General features: G+C 29.8%; 1 protein-coding gene across 3 annotated transcripts; it reads left to right on the top strand.

Moving 5' to 3' along the window:
• Positions 1 to 3: 3 nt before the first annotated feature.
• LOC122525891 (endoplasmic reticulum metallopeptidase 1-like) lies at positions 4 to 5424 on the top strand. Of its 3 annotated transcripts, none has more exons than XM_043648931.1 (14): positions 4 to 45; positions 208 to 763; positions 862 to 989; positions 1066 to 1197; positions 1262 to 1397; positions 1518 to 1823; positions 1928 to 2157; positions 2304 to 2484; positions 2573 to 2757; positions 2847 to 3002; positions 3080 to 3285; positions 3421 to 3533; positions 3628 to 3803; positions 3865 to 5424. In XM_043648931.1, exons 1-14 carry the CDS (start codon positions 43 to 45, stop codon positions 4027 to 4029), a joined length of 2673 nt encoding a protein of 890 aa, XP_043504866.1. In that variant the 5' UTR covers positions 4 to 42; the 3' UTR covers positions 4030 to 5424. The 3 variants fall into 3 exon arrangements, with proteins under 3 accessions (XP_043504866.1, XP_043504875.1, XP_043504870.1); XM_043648940.1 differs by having other exon boundaries at positions 1277 to 1397; XM_043648935.1 differs by having other exon boundaries at positions 214 to 763.
• Positions 5425 to 20635: the final 15211 nt, after the last annotated feature.

Raw genomic sequence — 20635 nt, forward strand, 5'->3', positions numbered from 1 at the left:
ATACGATAAGATAAATATAATATAAATACCAAATAAAACACCATGGTAAGGCTTTTTCCCATTTTTAGAATATTTTTTAGTGAACATTGATGTAATATTATTTGTTTATTATTTTATTCAAATCAATCTGTCTATCTATCTATTTATCTACTTATATCTATATATATTTATTATGTAATATAAATAAATATATTAAAATGTGTCAAGTTCCAGAAAGATGGAGTCAGATTGCGCCAGAATACTACACGCAGGTTCTTGGATAGTAATTCACAAGAGGATAGGATTATTTTTAAGAGGAAAGATGTACTGCCAAATGAAACTCCACATTTATTTTTTGTGCTTACTTTTTTTCTATTTCTATCCTTCATTATTATTGTGTTAGAGAAACATTTACCAGAACCTTGTACGATAGAAAATGAAGAACTTTATCCTGATAGATTTATTGCCGAAAGAGCTCGTAATCACATAATAAACCTTACATCTATTGGCCCACGAATTGTTGGAAGCTATGAGAATGAAGTATTAGCTGTTAAATATTTAACGAAGGCAATTAATGAAATTGTCAATAATATGCATGATGAAAGTCATAAAATTACACTCGATATTACTAAGCATAGCGGATCATTTCCATTGAAATTCTTAGATGGCATGACAAATGTATATAGAAATGTTCAGAATGTTGTTGTTAAAATTGGGCCACGTAATCCAGCGAACCATAGTTTATTGATAAATTGTCATTTTGATACCTTTCCAGAGAGTCCAGGTAAATATTTTATATAACGTAATAACAATAATTTTATTATTTTTGTCTTTTCAAGGAAAATTCATTTCTTTTAATATATTCTTTGAATATAATTACAGGTGGTTCCGATGATGCTGCTGGATGTGCTGTGATGTTAGAAATATTACGCGTAATTGCTTACAGTCCACAGTTTTTGAAGCATAATATTATTTTTTTATTTAATGGAGCAGAAGAGAATTTATTAGAGGTATATCTAATTTTTTCCAGATTGATTGAAACTTCAGGAAAATGACAAATAAAAAATATAAATTCTTATTTTACAGGCTTCACATGGTTTTATAACGCAACACCCTTGGGCCAAGGAGATTAGAACTTTTATAAATTTGGAAGCATGTGGTGCAGGTGGCAGAGAATTACTGTTTCAAGCTGGTCCTAACAGTCCATGGATTTTGGAGGTTTATATTAATTCATTTTTATTTATTTTATCTATTTTATATATGTTTCATTTGATTTCAATAGATTCCCATTTTTCAGATTTATTCTAAATCAGTTCCATATCCATTTGCATCATCCTTGGCGCAAGAAATATTCGTAAGTGGCATAGTTCCTGGAGATACTGATTTCCGAATATTCCGAGATTTTGGAAATATTTCTGGTAACTGAATGTTCATATTAAAAACTTATTTTTATATATATTAAAAATATCATTTTTAATAAAATATTATTAAATATATACTATAACTTTTTATATTTATATTGATTATATATTATCCAGGTGTAGATTTTGCTTGGTCAACCAATGGCTATGTTTATCATACAAAGTTTGACACAGTCGATCAAATTCCATTAGGATCTTTGCAGAGGACTGGAGATAATATTCTTGCTCTTGCCCGAGGAATAATGCTAGAGGATTTGCCGGCTATAACGACGTCACAGAATGCAGTAGAAAATATTGTATTTTTTGATTTTTTGGGTGCATTCGTAATCAGATGGCCATTGTATATTGCAAGCACAATAAATATTCTCTCTATTTGTATAGGAATATATTCTGTATATATGAGTATGCAAAATGCACGCAAAGGTAAATATTAAATAATTAAATTTATTTTTTTTTTATATATAAATTTATACTAATATAATTGACTATAGACACTACTAGATTGGAACTTATATTTTGTTATTTAGATGCAAAGAAGTTCACATATCTAAAACATTTATTAATTTGCGTCGCTGTTATTGTTAGTTCGTGGCTCTTATCATCGTTTATATGTACAACGATTGCACGAACTCTTACAAAATTAGGAAAAGTAATGAGTTGGTATGTAAGACCAGCATGGCTATTCTTTTTATATGTTTGTCCAACTGTTTTCACCTCAATGATTTTATTCTTGTACATCGGAACTCGACAAAAGAAGGTAAATAGCTGATGTTTGTTAGTATAATGAATAAATACTAATATTTCTCATCTCAATTAATCTATGTTTTTTTAATTTGTAAAAATAACGCAATAATAATTTGTGAAGAAACGCACTGTGTATGTAGAATAATTTAAATTTTACAGGAAATAAATTCCATGTGGACTTTGTATCAAATTTATTGCGATGCATACTCTGTTATATGGATGGTAATCCTTTTCTTATGTGTTATACTTAAGATAAGATCTGGCTTTATACCTTTGTATTGGGTTTTTTTTCCTGCTGTGGGAAACATATTACGTCTCAATTATTTCTATAAATGGAGAGGTATTAACTAATTTTAAATCATATCTATTTTTGTTTAGTTTCCTTGTCAAAAGATACTTACATGTATATTTATTTTGAAATTCCACAGGCTGGAAATGGCTTTGTTACCACATAGGAATGCTCATTTTACCCTATACGCAATCATTTTATTTAACACTTGGTGCTTTATATCTTTTTATTCCTATAATGGGACGTTCTGGCGGTAGTCTTAACTCTGAAGTTGTTATGGCTAATATATTGTCATTATTATTTTGTTTGTTATTTAGTTTTACGGTAAGTCGATCATTATTTCATGAAAATGAAATATATTTACTCAAATACTTTTTATGTTTTTTCTTATTTTTTTTTTTCTTCTCTTTCAGATGCCTATAGTAATTATAATAAAGAATGCAGAACGGATTATAAGCGTATTGACAGGAATATTTTTAATAGCAATTGGTATACTAATTTTAACACCTCTTGGTTTTCCTTATAGTGGTAATCCATTATCTCCTGCGCCGCAACGTTTTATGATAGCGGTAAAATTAAAAATATATATTCATTGCAGATATGCATTCGCAATATACTGAAACATTTCGTATTTCCTTACAAGCAGCACACACAAAGACAATATTACAATTTTGATGGTAGTCTAAGATATTCTGGAACGGGATATTGGCTGGTTGATTTAGATATGAATAGTCCTCACAGTGTACAATCTATGGTACCGGAAGTTAACGCTGCCATACCAACGATCAAGGATTGTGAGAACGAGCTATATTGTGGTTTACCATATTTAATGCCAGTTACAACATTCTTATGGTAAAAATATATTTATTTTATAATACTTTTTGGAAGCAATTTATACGTGCTATAGTTATGAATAATATATTAGATAATATTATTAGCCAAGAATATAATTTGTATGTATAATGAAACAAAATTACGCTTTTATAGGAAGACTAGTTGGATATCAGGACCTGCACCATTTATAAATGTTCCAACCAAATTAGATCTTATATCAAAAATAATTAAACATAATGTTACAAGTTTTACCTTTAATGTAACAGGTAATAGTTTTAGCAAATTGAAAAATTTATAATAATATTATAATAATTTATAATAATAAGATTAAAAGTTAATATAATAATTTTCCGTCTTTAGGTCCAGATCACATAGGTATAATTATTTCTCCGTACAAAAATGTTCATTTAGAAAAGTGGAGTATATCGGACAAAGAGCCATTGAAAGGTCCTATGTGGAATGGCAGAGAAACTTATTTCATTTATTATTCTTGTGCCTCTGATTGTATTCCTTATACATTTTCTCTCGAATTAAATGTAAGTCTATAATTTTTTATTAAATATAATTAATGGAAATTAAGCAATTACTATATTGTAGGTATCTACATTAAAAAACGTCCCTTCTTTATCAATTGCTCTGGCTGGTCATACATTGCATGGAAAATACCAGAAATCTTTGAGATTTAAAGAATTTTTAAATCAGTTTCCACCATGGGCTGTTATAACACCATGGACTGCAACATACACTTCCTGGGAATTTTAATGGACCTGAACTCTACTGTACCAAATTAAAACCAAAGTTTTATTTCTTGAAAAAAATCATAATTATTTATATGTTTAAAAAAGGAGGTGCCATGGCAATATTATAGTACAGAAAATGCATTTATCTAATTGTTTCGGCCTAGATAAAATAAATGCCTAATAATACTTGAGCATAATTTCATAGTTTATGTATTAGTCAATAGTTCAAGTTTGAATTGAAAATAGAGTTTATAATCTTGAGATATATCTCTTCAGTTGTTATTATAGTATTTTTAAATTTATTTTTAATAATCTATCAAATGATGTAAAGTATATCGAAGATGAAATAAGTTAAAATAAATAGAAATTAATCATAAAAGTAAATTATCTTTATATTCGTAAGCAACTACATTTGAATGGTACATTCATACATCCAATTTGGAACATAATGCGATAAGTTAATAAACAGTTACATTACGTTAGTAGGTATCTTGTTCATAAATCGTTGTAGGATTTTTGCAAAAAAGAAAAATGCAAAAAGAATATTATAAATTGATTATATTGCATTTTTGAATCATTTGGAATATTAGAAATATTCTAATGCGTTTGTACGCGACATATCATGTTGTAAATCGTATTTTAAATCGCATTGTAAGATAGGAGATAGGCGGTATCTTAGGTCTCTCTTGTTTTGTAAGAGATGTGCCAATATTGACGACACATACTATGCGGCATATTATAAAGTTAAATGAATTAAAGAAATTTTCTTGATTAAATAAAGTTAAATAGAGTCCTATATTTGTGCCAATTACAATTGGCATTTGGTTGATCGAGCCGTCTGTTTTGTTGTTTTGCTTTTCATGTTATTTGATTTTGTATGATTTATTCGAAAAATGACGTATAGATGTAATAAAAATAGTAAAATATTAGAAAATCAATATCGACACGTAATGTTTTTAAAGGCTGATAGATTGGGTTATAAATAATATTGCCTAGTTATGCCAAGATTAAATATTAATTACGATTTATGACATTAGACCATTTTTATGGGATAAGATTCTACCAATAATAGCGTTAATTATGCCAATGCGTTGGCACTATCGAGTTAAACAAAAAAAAAATAGAAACTCATAGATTTTACTAATTAAAGCGCAATACAATTAAGATCTAGCTGTAAAATACTTTGTTGACTAGGAATATACCAGGTGTAACTTGTTAACGTCTACATCTAAATCGAAGTTAATTGTTATTTAAATTATTCACACTCTTTAGCAATAGATAACAACCAGTTATACTGCGAATGGCCACGATTTCTTAGAAGAAAGAATTTTAAATAATGTTTCACGCTTGTTACCACTATTGCGTCCTAATATTTAGCTTCACAATTTTCAATAAAATTCTTACCTTTATTTCTTCATTTCCATTTTGTTATTATTTTCGCTAAACCTGATCAAATCTTATTCGCTCTACTGAAATATTCGTCTTTTATGCGAGAAAATATCTGCTTTCTTTCAAACTCTTAATCGTTTGTCTTTCAATTAGTATCTACTTTACTATCTATTTTACTATCTACTTTAGTATCTACTTTAGTATCTTTCTCTAAGCCAATCTTATTTGTACGCTCTACTTTCCTTAAGAATTATCTTGAAGTATTCAAAAATATTTCTACAGAAACGTGTATTAAAAAAGTTTGACTAGTCTTTGCGACTCTTTACGAAATTAACAAAATATATTAGTTAATGTCAGTTATCGAGCAAATAATAATTTCAAAGCATAATATAAAATGTATTTGTGTTCTTTTTTAACATTATTTATGTTCATTTATTTCGTAGGAAAGTTAGGGATCCCAATGTTCGAAACCGGATGGAAAGAACACGTAGGTGCGTTCCATCGTTGTTCGTATTAGTGCGATTTTCTACAGTTTTATAGGTCCGTGCGTGAAGTATGCGCGCGTACGTGTTTCGCGTACTGATTAATTATTCTCCGTAGGTTTTTTTCTTACTCCTTCTCTTCGTCACTTGAATACCGTGCCAACGACAACGACGACGACGACAACGACGACGACGACGACGACGACGACGACGACAACGATAACGACAGCGATCACGACCATGACCACGATCAGGACCACGACGATGGTAGTCTATTATTGTTATCGAACCTTTCGGAGACTTTCTCTGGAAATATGTTCAATCCTCCCTCCTTCCAACAATTGAATGCTTTTTATTTATTTACAATCTAATCAAAGGTACAATTAGTGTGCAGACAAATAAAATGATAATGCATATAGTATATTTTGCATGTACTGTAACTCGGTAAATTTGTCTAGATCTAGTAATGAATCCTTTAGAATTTCTTCTTATCATATTCGACTAATATATAAGAATTTTTATAGAAAATTAGCGCAAGTAAATATATACATACAATAAGTGTGATGTCACCGGTCTGCGATCAGAATTTGGTACACGTGAACGCGTGATTCGCATAAGAATGCCTTAACACGACGTGGCGGCAATTCTGTCTAACGATTTGGAAGCTCGATTCTTCTTCATATCCGGTCATAGATGGTCGGGGTCATATATGAGTCTGTTGCGCGCAACTTGTTCCTTGGTAGCGGAAGTCACGAAGCGCTGGAGACTACTGGTTAACGATATTCGAAGGATTCACGCACGCACGCTCGTGACAACGTATCCATATCTACCTATATCGATGCATTTCTCTTTTCTTCCTTTCTTTGCTTTACCATCGAAATTTCACTTGATAGACATTTTTTGGTCGGTAGGTTGGATTGAATATTAATTAGTAAGACTATGTGTTTGTCAAATGACGTTGTTCGTCAAATGTCTTGCTCGTATGTTGCCGAATTTGGTAAAAAAAAGCATTAATTGTCATAAAAGATGACAATAAAGAAAGGATGCCCGTTTGAAGGAGACAGGAGGTAAACGATTAATTCTGACCAATGAAGCGAAGAAATACTGAACTTCATCCCCTCTCGACATCCAGTAGCATCGTTTTCCTCTTCCTTGCGTCCCTAGTTTTACTTCTTCGAAAGTAACAACTTGACGCGTTCAGTTCTTTAGCGAACCTCGAGCTTCGTGGAGGTGTCTTTTAAAATAAGCTTCTTTCTAATTACAAAAACGTCTCGGTAATTTTATTTATTATATATTTTATTGCTATCTGTGAATTTCAAATAATTTCCATTAGAGATCTTTCTACGATTGTAACGTTTTGCCCTTTGTGATTTTGACCTTATTGTTCCAAAATCTGATGCGATAATAAATGTCGGAAAATGTGGATTTGTCGTGAAAAGTTTTCACCGTGAAATTGAAATATTATGCTACTAAAAGGTTGAGTATCGTATAACAACTCCTTATTTAAAAATCCAATTTTGAATGTTAATTAGGCATCTTGTTGGAAGTAAATTAAAAATGGGCGCCTGGAAGGCAAGATGTCGGCATAGCTGATGAATTTCGATATTCGGCTGTGTCACATCCAGCCAACCAGCCGAATCTCCAGATTTCGTCCTAGAATTCACTAATAGTAATGCTGTGTATTTGAAGATAAAAGAATTACGAAGATGGAAGAAAAAACGGACGTATGTTTTATTTACTGTTTTTAATAATAAGTATTTATATATATAGAGGATACTTTAAGGAGTGCTCCCCATAATTACGCATTTCAATTAGGTTCTAAAAAAGTTCAAATGTCAAATTAAATTATGCTGCAAGATATGTTTTGTTATATCTATATAATTTTAACTACAAATAAATAATAAATTATAATTACTACTAGTACTCTTAGTCTTTGCAATTAGAGAATAAAAGAGATTAAAACCACAAATCCTAAGTATTATAAATAAGTGGAAAGTATATTTCCAGATGTTAAGTATTTCCCGTTTTATATATTATTTATTAAAATTTTTAAAACAAATTATAAACATATAGGTGCTTGATACAAGCCCATAAAATTTAATACAAAATATCTAATTATCATCGATCGCGACTGCTATTTGGCAGGAAATAAAGAGAAAATTTTTTTAAAAATCCTTTGAGAATAATTTATTCGAATGTTCGAGCAGATAATAATTCTAATCGATGACTTAATAACACTACTGATACTACTTAATGCAATGATTTTTTTTGCAATACTTTTATTTCATTGATCCCAACCACGATACAATAAAATGATATAATTTAGTGGCAATTCTGTATAAGCCCGGTGATTGTGGGACTTGCCCTTTTCAGTGGTAGCATATCACGTGTCTTTCCGGGGTCCCTACCTGCCTGCCTATTACTTATATTTAAAAAGACCAAACATACACACCAACACATACCACATGAATGCAAAGGCTTATTACTAGAGAAAATGCTCCCGGGCACCTTCGACACCCTAGTTCCATCACGTTTTCTAAACTTATATGCTACTGGGTATATATACTTTTTGCTGTAATCGACTGCCAATGCTAATGATTATTGCATAAATGACTAAGACAAAAATACAACGTTTCTTAAGAAACCTAACTCTTGGGCTCCACCCTAAGAGCTTCACCTATTCGCAAGTAATACGTTTAAGTGTAGAAGTCTAACAAAAAACTGATTTAAAACAATGTATGTTATCGCTAAATTTTATGTTTATATATTGGCTCAGTAACGAAATCAAGTTTAAAAAAGTCATCTAAAAACATAAAAGAAAAATATATCGAAATTATTTTCTATTTAAAATACGTAAATAGGTAATGTGTAATATTTCAACCAATATATATGTGTTAAAACAAACTGAAATATAAGAAGAATGTATTAGAGAATTAAAATAATTGTTAATTAATTGATAGAAGTGTCTGTTGTTGTCTAAAAGTTAGGTGTATAGGATCTATGTAGCGTCCTCTTCGAAATCCACCGTTGAAATGGATCATTGCCCTTTGTGAAAATACTTTTATTATATGTTGTTTATAAGACCTTATTGTATCCTATTTGTACCTAAGATTGTAACGTTCTCATTTTAGTATTTTTTTAATTTTTATGTAATTGCTTAAACTACATAGCTAATGTATATTTGTGTAACGTTCCCGTGCAGTGGTGACTTCGGAGGGAGAACTTTTCATCGAAAAGAATATCATATCGCAATAAATTAATATTTAAAGTACGTCAATATGTATGTAATGTTTAAATAAATGTATATGCGTTAAACAATCTTAAATATAATTAGAGTGCATTATAATATTAAAATAATTATTAATTAATCGATGAAAGTGTATATTGTTGCCTAAAAGCTCGGAATATATGTATACGCATATAATATTCGAAATAAATAAAAATTATAATTATATAATACTTTAGCATTTTTTTAATTTTTGTACTGTTGTTTAAACAAACGTCCATTATAAACATTTAATTATATGAGACTATTTAAATTAATAAACAATAGTAAATAGCTTTAATAAAATATTAATGAATGTATCTATCAATACATTTACTATATCTACATACACTATGAAAGGCATTTAAATGCCACCTCCGAATCAAAATTTTGACATTTTTCTAATTTCCAATGGGAATTCAAATGTTTCGGTAGTTAAATCGTTTTCCTCCCGTCGCAAAATTGAAAGATTTGTAACAGGAGCGCATAACGATACAGGAAGCACAAAAAAGTTGGCCTAGAACCGCAACAGCAGAAAAAAATGAATAAGTGCTCTTAATTGTTCACTAATTGTTCATTTAAAATCCATATAAGTACTCGCTTTATTAATTAATTATTTAATCAGGTATTAATAATTGAAAATACAAAAACGTTTTTTCTTATTTCTAAGCAAAGCAATGAAGTTTTCTATTGTTTTTTGTTTTCAATCAATTGCTCACTTTTTGTTTGTATGGCTCTCCTTAACTTTTATTAATTAATTATTTAATTAGTTATAAATAATTAAAAAATCGAAAACGTCTTTTCTCATTTCTAAGCAAAGCAATGAAATGTTCTATTGTTTTTTGTTTTCAGTCAATTGCTCAATTTGTGTATAACGTATTTTTAACAACTTTTTAATGCTAGACAGAAGTACACAGAAGCTCACAAGTCCACTTTTCGCCTAACTACATTCATCTTAGTTACTAACCTGACCACAGTAGATACTTAATGCGATGACGGTACAATACTATAAAAGAATGCAATATTCTTTGATAGTATATGATAGTATATGATAATATATGACATATATTTTGATAGTATATATAGTATAGTTATATTGTAATACAGAATTTTATATAATTATATTTAATTTTTAATATATAAACATGTGTGTGCCTTCAGAAATGCATTTATATATATTTTAAAATGAAGTAATTTAAGTCACTCAAATAAAAAAAAATCCAGAAGGTTTGATGATAAATCCAAAGATGATCACCTGTAACAAGAAGAAAACTATATTAATCATACAATCAAGTGATGCAATAGCCTGACATATAAGTGGTCCAATTCGCAGATGCAAGTTTCAATTGAATCCTTTATTTACTTTTTATCAAATCTCTAATTACCGTTGCAATAAAATTAAATTTAAACGCGTGATTTTACATTTATATAAAATAAATAAAAATAAAGAAATAGGAAAAATAAGAATACTATGTTACTAAAAAAGTAATATTTATTAATTATTATGAAATACTTTTAAACTGCATTATATAGAAAAGAAAAATTGAAAATTTAATAAAATACGATCAAAGTGAAAAATTTTAAAGAAAAAAACAAGAAAAAAAAAACAAGAAAAGAGAAATTACTATAATATTTACCGAACGTTATTTAAGCTTTAAAATTGAATAATACAAATATTGTAATATTTCTGACTGTAACTAAACACATATGCATCTTTTGGACGATATGGCACACAGACTTGATGTGCCAAGGAGATGGAATGGTCCATCATCTCCAATTACAACTACAAATTAATGACGAGCAAGAATGTAATATAATAAAATATAAAATATGACTAGAAAGCTATTCTCGAAAAGTTCTAACTTGCTGTTGAACCTTTGAAAATAACTCAATAGTCTATGTAGTTGCCCTCTTCAGCCACAATTAAGTGGGGGCCTCTTCGGCCTTAGCCTCTTCTTTCTTCATCCCTGAAAACTGCATTGGACATTTTCAACGTGCAAGAAAGATAAGATATCTCATATCTTTTTTTGCAAATTAACTTTTATTTCGTTATGATTCTAATATGGAATTATGAAAAAATTAATTTATATTTAATGTTAATTATATTCAAGCTCGTATAACCATGGATGAACTTAGAGTTCATTGCATAATATTACACGAGCACAATTAATCAAACGTCCAAGCAGATAATTTCCCTCGATGACCTAATAACACGTCGCACTTTTAATATCAAATAACAAAATTCAATTGAAATTTAATAATGCAACAAATGTAATGCATTTTCTTGCAATATTTTCATTTCATTCATTCGTTTTTTAAATTATATTAAATATTTCTAATTGAGAAGATCGCGATTGTGCGAAGTGCTAATATTATAATACTTAAAACTAAGTATCAAAGTCATCAAAGGCTTTGCCAATTTGATTCGACTCCATCTCGTTCGAGATAGAATCGAAAAAGAAATGAATCTTCCAAGTGGTTGCAAATACCTCTATAAATTATGATACATACTCAAGATTACAGAAGAGTCACAAAATAAATTTACAAAACAAGCATAATAGAATGAGATGATAAAATTTTGCAACAATTCTGTATAAACCAGGAGGCGGAATTTCCACTCCGGAGTGAAAGTAAGCCTAGTGCCTTTCCTGGGTCCTACCTACTTAAAATTAAAGTTTTCACATTCGCTCAAAGAAGTATGCTACCTGTCTGCCAATTAACCGTATTTAAAAAGAGCAAATACACATACGTACCCACCCACTCACTCCACGATTCTCTCACATACCACCAGGGTGCAAAAGCCTAAACTAGAGAGCATGCCCCGGGGCACCTCCGACACCCTAGTTCAACCACGTTTTCTAAACTTATATGCTAAAGGGTATACGTACTGATTGCTGTAATCGTCTGCCAAGGCTAGTGATTATTGCATAAAAAACTACAGCAAAAATACAAGTATACACTAGTATATATGCATACTAGTAATATACGAGTATATCAAAGTTTCCACAAATAAATGCGGTAACTCTACTATGCAAAACGATTGTTAAAAAAAAAAAAAAAGTTCGTATCGTACACGTGACTCTACAAGTTATTTTTATTCAATAACTTTAAAAAATAATAAGCGCGGTATTACGTGTCGCGAAACGATGTACAATGCACACACCTAAACGCACACACAGGTGCAACGTACACCGTGCAATCACTAGCACAATGACAGCCGCCAATAGGGGGAAAAACTTAAAACTAAACCTATACTAATTGTTTCTCACCTATACGAGTAGCACCTGGGCACAGGCATAGATGAGAACGCAGAAAGTATAGGGGGGAGAAACGGGAGATTAGTACATTAGAAGCTGAAAATCCTGATCTAAAAAATATGATTAAAACACATATATACATAAGACATAAATACATTTTTATAGAAATTTATCTAAGCGGCTAAGACTCTACAATTTATTTGATAATATTAACTTTTAATATCTTTTAATATCTTTTAATATATTTTAATATATTTAAAAACCTCGGACGACTCCTTTCATTAAGTTGGCTGTTCTAATAAAAGAACTGGGCTTTGAGCCACCACTTAACTGCTAGAATCTATCCGTCGCGAATGAGTTTGTCTTCTTGCTCATTTATTTATAATATCGAAGTATCGATATATCAAAATTAATCGCGATTAGATAAACTAAGTACGAGCAATGCATGTAAGACATTTATTACATGCTTTTCTGACGAAACGAGTAAATTAATGCTCGATTTCGCCACTACTACACGAACAAAACAAGTAATAAAAAAGAAAGTGCATTAATTAATTGCACTGTTAATTAAATGATTTAATCGATGAGACAAGAAAACCTATCCTGAACTAATAAAATACAATACAATACAATATAATATACAATTTTCATGAGTAACTCCTAGAAAGGAATTACTCATGTGCTCGTCACTAATTTATTGGAATAATTACAACCAGTAACTCGTGCCGATTAGGACCTTTCATCCTCGACATGATTGAGCACCGGAGGGACTTTAAATTTTAACTCACGGCATAAGAAGTTCTACGATGGCTCCAAAACACTCCTACTTCAGCAAGTATTGTTGCTGATTGAAGATCCATCGAAGATCCATCGAAGATCCATCGAAGATCCATCGAATCCATCGAGATCCATCGAAGATCCATCGAAGATCCATCGAAGATCCATCGAAGATCCACGAAGATCCATCGAAGATCCATCGAAGATCCATCGAAGAATTCATTCCACATCTTTGATAAGGTAGAAAGTCCGTCGTCATATCTGTAAAATAAAATAGAACAAAACGATAAGTTATTTGCAATATAATCCAAAATCATATAAAATAAAATCGAATAAAATGTAAATAAAAATAGATACTTACAATGCATTCAATGGGATGAAATTCAATTGCACCATGGCGATGCACCTCGCGTGAATCTAAAAACGCGGTATAAACGAAAATAAGAAACTATAGATGAGTTTCTTATCGCGAAACCGAAATTTTATTATACGGCGAACAACACTGATTCTAATTCGCGTTTGATTTTAATTTGTTTTACGCCCGATCACTGATTCTACACAACTAATTCAAAGACTGCTTTGCACACAGTCAATGCAAGTAGAAAAATCTTCATTGATGCACTGATTCTAATACGCGAACAGTCTGTGCGACTGTTTAAAGATAAAAATACAACTTTACTCGAACAAACTCTAATGCAATTACTGCATTGGTCGCAGTTAATTTAATATATAAATTTCAAAAATAGTTCGCGAACGCGACGGAATTGAAATAAAACGAACGAACGTGCTTCTAATCCGTGATTTTAATTATATTTAACGATACAACACTCCCGTATATTGCTTCGCGCACGATAGCAATGCACGAACACTTGCAACACTTCACAAACACAATTCACAAACACTTCCAACACTGATATATTCCCATGATGATCTGAAACAGAAATAAAAACAAAATTATAAATATCATTGTTGTAAGTAAAAAAATTATTATAATTATTGAGAAAGTGTTTAAAATAAAAATTGACTTACGTTTATTCTTCATTGATGAATGCACGATGGGTATCCTACCCTTAGGATGACGATGAGCACACGTTTAAACCGAATAAAAGAAACTTACGGAGTTTCTTAACCGAGCAAACGAAACTTTAACATGCGACGATCAACACTGACTTTACTTTCCGATTCTTTTGTATTTTATTTTTACGATGCAACACACGAGTACCTCATTGCCTACGCGCTCGATTGCAATGATGTTCTGAAACAGAAAAAGAAAAAGAACAATTAATATCATCGTTATAATAAAAAACCATTAAAGTTATCATAGAAACGTTTAATAGGAAAATATACTTACTTTTAGTCTTCATTGATGACTGCAGGATGGGTATCCTACCCTTAGGATGACGATGAATAAAATAAAATTAAATAAAACTCTGAAAAGCTGAAACATACTAAAAAGATTATAGAACAATATATCCTGTGAATCATTCCTGAAGGCATTGCACACTTTTAAAGATATTTTATCATAAAGAATCAATATAAATTCAAGCAATATTAATTGCCTTTATCTCACTACTTGTATAAAATTACATATAAAGTATTTAATATCAGTAAAAATTGTTAATAAAAATCGATAACGTTATATATATATAATAGTTTAATACGTCACGTCGTTAGATCTTATTGTTAGCTCGTTGAAGGAATGATCTGGAATGAACACGTAATCGCGTCCTTCATGTCGAACGTTCGGCTGTCTTCGTTTTGTTTTCGGCTGTCTTCGTTTCTTCTGTTCTCACTTCGAGAAATTCCTGGAATATACGTACACATTCGTTATTGCCCGTAGATAGAATATTTTGTTTTCTTATTTTCTCTCTCTCTCTCTCTCTCTCTCTCTCTCTCTCACTTTCGTTCTCACTCTTTGTATACATTTCTGTATGGTTTAAAAAAAAGAATAACGCTTACCTCGATGAATATGAAGATAAAAAAGAGTAAACACAATTGTTAGACTGAGTATATGTATTCCTGCTGGACTCTCCTAATGCTCGGTACCTAAAAAAGGAAAAAAAAAGATTACATTAGTATAACATAAAGAAAATCCAATATATGAGTGTATGTGTACGAGCTACCTATACTTATGAATATATGCTTGTATGTGTGTGTATGTACAGGAATCGAATTTAATACGAAATACGATCTTTGAATACATAATTATGAAAAATAATTAATTAGAGCATCATTAGAGATGGTAGTAAGTATCGATACCATGAAAAAAGCTGGAAATTAGAAGAAATATTGTTAAGTAACATTGGTGAGATTTGGCGGGATATCGAGATATATCGATGTTATATTCTCACAAATTTCTTACGAACTTTTTAATATTTCGTTTTGAAAACATTCACGTATGAAAATCTTATGTGTAACTATCGTTTGATATATAATAGAAAGGTGTAAAATACTTTTCAATTACCTGAATTAAACGAGATGACGCAGTACGCTGGAACATATACAGCTGACAGAAAATGGCGTTTCCTCTACCTTTCCCCTGCGCCCCCTGCGTGCCACTGCGTTGTCTCTGCTGCGCATCTGCTGCGCGCGGTAGTATGCGCGGTAGTCAACTTTCAAAAAAAGTAGCGAAATCCGTTGACCAATGGCTACTTGAGATTTTGCATTTTTTCCATCTATTATAGAAAAATATCGAATAGTTAAAAATAGGATATAGGAACATAAAAATTGTCGAAATATATACTTTATTAATCCAAACAATCAAAATTGAACATTATAAGTCGATATCCATAGAAATGATGCCGTAAAACAAGATATATATATCATCGCGTAGAAAAATGCATACCAATGTACATGGAATTTTTTTCTACGCAAATATTCTTTATCCTCGACATTATCGTAATCTTTCGATTATATCATTTGGAAGTCATTTGCTAGAAGAATCTATTAGTATATAGGAAGATTATTTACGTTAGAAAATATTTTTTAATTACCTGAGAATAACGGAACGACGTAGCATCCGTTCGATCTCCAGCACCGACGCCGCGAAAAGAAAGAAGAATGATCAGCAAAGAGCCCTGATTGGCTGATAATTATTGCAGAGATAAGTGACCAATCAAAAATTCCCAATTACCATATAGAAATTTCACGAACCAAGCTTGCCCCGTCACGTACGTAACTCGGCTTTCTTCATGACCACGCTAGTCAAGCTAGATATGATAATTTATTTTTTAAATAAATAAAAAATTTATTCTATTTTACTATTTAAGGTACACGTATCTTGTTAATATTTAAAAAATAACGAAAAGAATAAAGACAATATGCTCTATAATCCTTATCACACAGAACAGAAAAACATACATAATTTATTTATTACAATAATTAAATATCAATTTTATGAATTATTATAATTATCTAATTACAAATCCAATTAATAATTATTCTTATCTAATTTATTTTTTTATTAGGTGTATACGTTCCTTGTTAATATTTAAAAAATAACGAGTAAAATAAAGACAATATACACTAAAAACTTTATCACATGGCAACGTTCTGATTTAAACATTCCTTCAATTTTTGTGTAATTGTTTAAACTAATATACATTTGTTTTAACGTCCCTGAGCAATGATGACTTTGGATAATAAAATTTTTATCCAGAAAAATATCACATTAAAATTATTTTATATTCAAAGTACGTTAATAAGTATGTAATGTTTAAACCAGTACATATATGTTTAAACAATCTAAAATATAAAGAGATTGCATTAGAATATTAAAATAATTGTTAAATAATCGATAGGAATGTCTATTGTTGTCTAAAAGATCGGAATATATGATCTATGTACCGTCCCCTTCGAAATCCACCGTTGAAATGAGACGTTGTCCTCTATGAAAGTACTTTTATTAGATGTTGTTTATATGACTTTGCAAACGTTGCGCATGTGTATAAAGTGAATAATCCATCTAATCGATAAATTTAAGATTATAACGTTATGATTTTCGTATTTTTATCTATTTCATGTAATTATTTTAATGCTCCTGCGCACTGAGGACTTCGAGGGTAAAATTTTGCTGCAATATAAGAAAAGTGCATTAGTGCATTAAAATAATTGTTAATTAATCGATAAAAATGTCTATTGTTGTTAAAAAGCTCGGAGTATATCTTCTGTGATCCCTCCTCCTCGAAATCCACCGTTGATCTGAGTAATTATCCTCTGTTAAAGTTCTTTTGGTGAAAGTTGTTTATGTGACTTTGCGAACGTTACGCATGGATATAAAAGAAATAATCTATCTAATCAATAAAAATTAAGATTAAAACGTTATGATTTTCGTATTTTTATCATTTTTATGTAATTATTTTAATGCACCTGCGCAGTGATGACATCGAGGGTAAAATTTAGCTGCAATATAAGGAAAGTGCATTAGTGCATTATAATAATTGTTAATTAATCGATGCAAGTGCCTATTGTTGTCTAAAAGATCGGAATGTATGATCAATGTACCTTCTCCTTCGAAATCGATCGTTGAAATGAGACGTTGTCCTCTATGAAATTACTTTTATTAAATGTTGTTTATATGACTTTGCGAACGTTGCACATGTATATAAAGGGTGTCATACATGTAATACATAATCTTTAAGTTTATAACGTTATGATTTTCGTATTTTTATCTATTTTGTGTAATTATTTTAATGCTCCTGCGCACTGAGGACTTCGAGGATAAAATTTAGCTGCAATATAAGAAAAGTGCATTAGTGCATTAAAATAATTGTTAATGTATACGTTATGTACACGTATATGGAATGAAAACATTTCGATATATTAAAACAATTAATAAACATTATACTAATGAAAAATGTGAATTATTAAAATTTACCATTAATAATAGAAGAAAGCTTGGGTGTTTGCTCGTTTCAGTATCATAAAAAAATTGCCTGGATTAATTTTAAAATCTTGTAAACTTTTCTTTTATGTATGTATTTGATACGAAACAATAAAAAGCATAATCGATGCTGTGCTTCTCAAAATCTCCAAATACATGCAAATCTGAAAATCATAAGATTGTATTAGTAAAGTATCAAGCAAATTGAAAGAGTCTATATATGTATATGTATGATATTTGTATAAGATATCACTCTCTCTCTCTCTTTCCCCTTCTCATACTTTTTATATTAACATTCTTTATGTTATAAAAAAAAAGAGATAAACTTACCACAACAAATATCAAGATAGAAAAGTAAAAGCAATTATTGTACTGACAATGAGTATATGCATTCATATTGTATTCTACCAAATGTTGGAAACCTAAAAAAAGTAAACAAATCAAATATAAGTATATTAACAAATAACGAAGATAATAAAAACAATATAGACTAAAAACTTTATCACATGGCAACGTTCTGATTTAAACATTCCTTCAATTTTTGTGTAATTGTTTAAACTAATATACATTATATGTATGTAGAACAGCTATATATGTATATGTATGATATTTGTATAAAGTCACTCTCTCTTTCTCTTTCCCCTTCTCATACTTTTTATATTACTATTCTTTATGTTATAAAGAAAAGAGATAAACTTACCACGACTGATATCAATATAAAAAAGTAAACACAATTATTTTTTGGATAGAAAAGTAAACACAAATAGATTGATATATAATATTAAGAATATTAAATATATAAGTGTTTATTATACGTGTAACACTTTCCTTGTTAAAATATTTTAAAAACAACGTGTAGAATAAGGACAATATACACTAGAAACTTTAAGAAACTGTACAGAAAAACACAATTGTATAGAAAAGAAACCACGTTGTAGATATTTCTTAAAACAATTGAAATAAAGCACTGTAACCATCCTTAAAGAATTAAAATAACAAGAATGTTTCCATATAAATACAGAATATGGGAATTTATACTTTCATAGTTGGCATGAGAGATGTCAATTGTTTTGTTTCAATATATTTTAATTCTTTAAGGATGGCTATATTGCTTTATGTCATTTGTTTTAAAGATTTCTATAACGTGGTTTCTTATCTATACGATTATGTTTCTCTGTGCAATGTGATATCAATTGTTTTAAGAAATATCTACAACGTGATTTCTTTTCTATACAATTGTGTTTTTCTGTCTAGAGTGACAAAGTTTTTAGTGTATATTGTCTTTATTCTATACATTATTCTTTAAATATTGACAAGGAAAGTGTTACACGTATAAACAACACTTATATATTTAATTTTCTTTATATTATACCAATGCTATGTTAATTAATACTTTTTTTTAGGTTTCCAAACATCTGGTAGAATACAGCATGAATACATACACTCATCGTCAGTCTAATTGTGATTACTTTTCTATCTACATAATAATTGTGTTTACTTTCTTATATTGATATCAGTTGTGGTAATTATATCTCTTTTCTTTTATAACATAAAGAAGATTAATATAAAAAGTATAAGACAGAAAAAAAGAGAGAGAGAGAGAGAGAGAGTGACATCTTATACAAATATGATACATATTATACATATATAGACTCGTTCAGTTTGCTTGATACTTTACTAATACAATATTCTGATTTTCAGGTTTGCAAGTATTTGAAGATTTGGAAAACATAAAGAGAGTGCATTAGTGCATTAAAATAATTGTTAATATAATAGATGCAAGTGTCAATTGTTGCTTAAAAACTAGGAGTATATGTTCTGTGATCCCTCCTCCTCGAAATTCGTCGTTAGATTGAGCCATTGTGCTCTATAAAATTTGTTTTTTTAAATTTTATTTATATGACTTTCCTAACGTTGCGCATGTGTGTAACGAGAATTTTAATTGAAATAAAGAGAAATTAAGATAAAACGCTCTGATTTTAGCATTTTTTCATTTTTATGTAAATGTCTAAACAAATGTACATTTTTTTTAATGTTCCTGTGCAATGCAATGAATGAATCGAATGCAATCTCTTTTATACATCGCAACTTTAATTTCTATAATTTTGTACAACTCCCTGGTATCTGTAAATACATAAAAGTTATTAAAAAACATTATAAAGTAATTAGTTTTTCTACTGTCGGTCTTCCTACTGTCGGTAACACTGATGGTAATTTACAATGAAGGTTTTCCTACTGTCGGTAACTCTGATGGTAATTTATCATCAACTCTTCTCGGTCGATAACTCTGATGGTAACTTACCATTAACTCTTCTCGGTCGGTAACTCTGATGGTAATTTACTATCAGCATTTTTCGGTCGGTAATGCGACTTACCGACTTTATGATTATAAACCAAATTAAACCAAAATTATGATTATATTATAGCAGTCTTTTAATTTTTGTGCATTGTTTAAACAAACGTCCTATAAAATATTTTATTATAGGAGATTTTATATATAACATATTTAACGTATTATTCATAACGTATTTACTTTTTATATCAACGTTTATGTGTACTAATGATCAAATACGTTT

This window comes from Polistes fuscatus, unplaced genomic scaffold (genome assembly GCF_010416935.1).
Source record: "Polistes fuscatus isolate 324 unplaced genomic scaffold, CU_Pfus_HIC Scaffold1, whole genome shotgun sequence".
Lineage (NCBI taxonomy): Eukaryota > Metazoa > Arthropoda > Insecta > Hymenoptera > Vespidae > Polistes > Polistes fuscatus.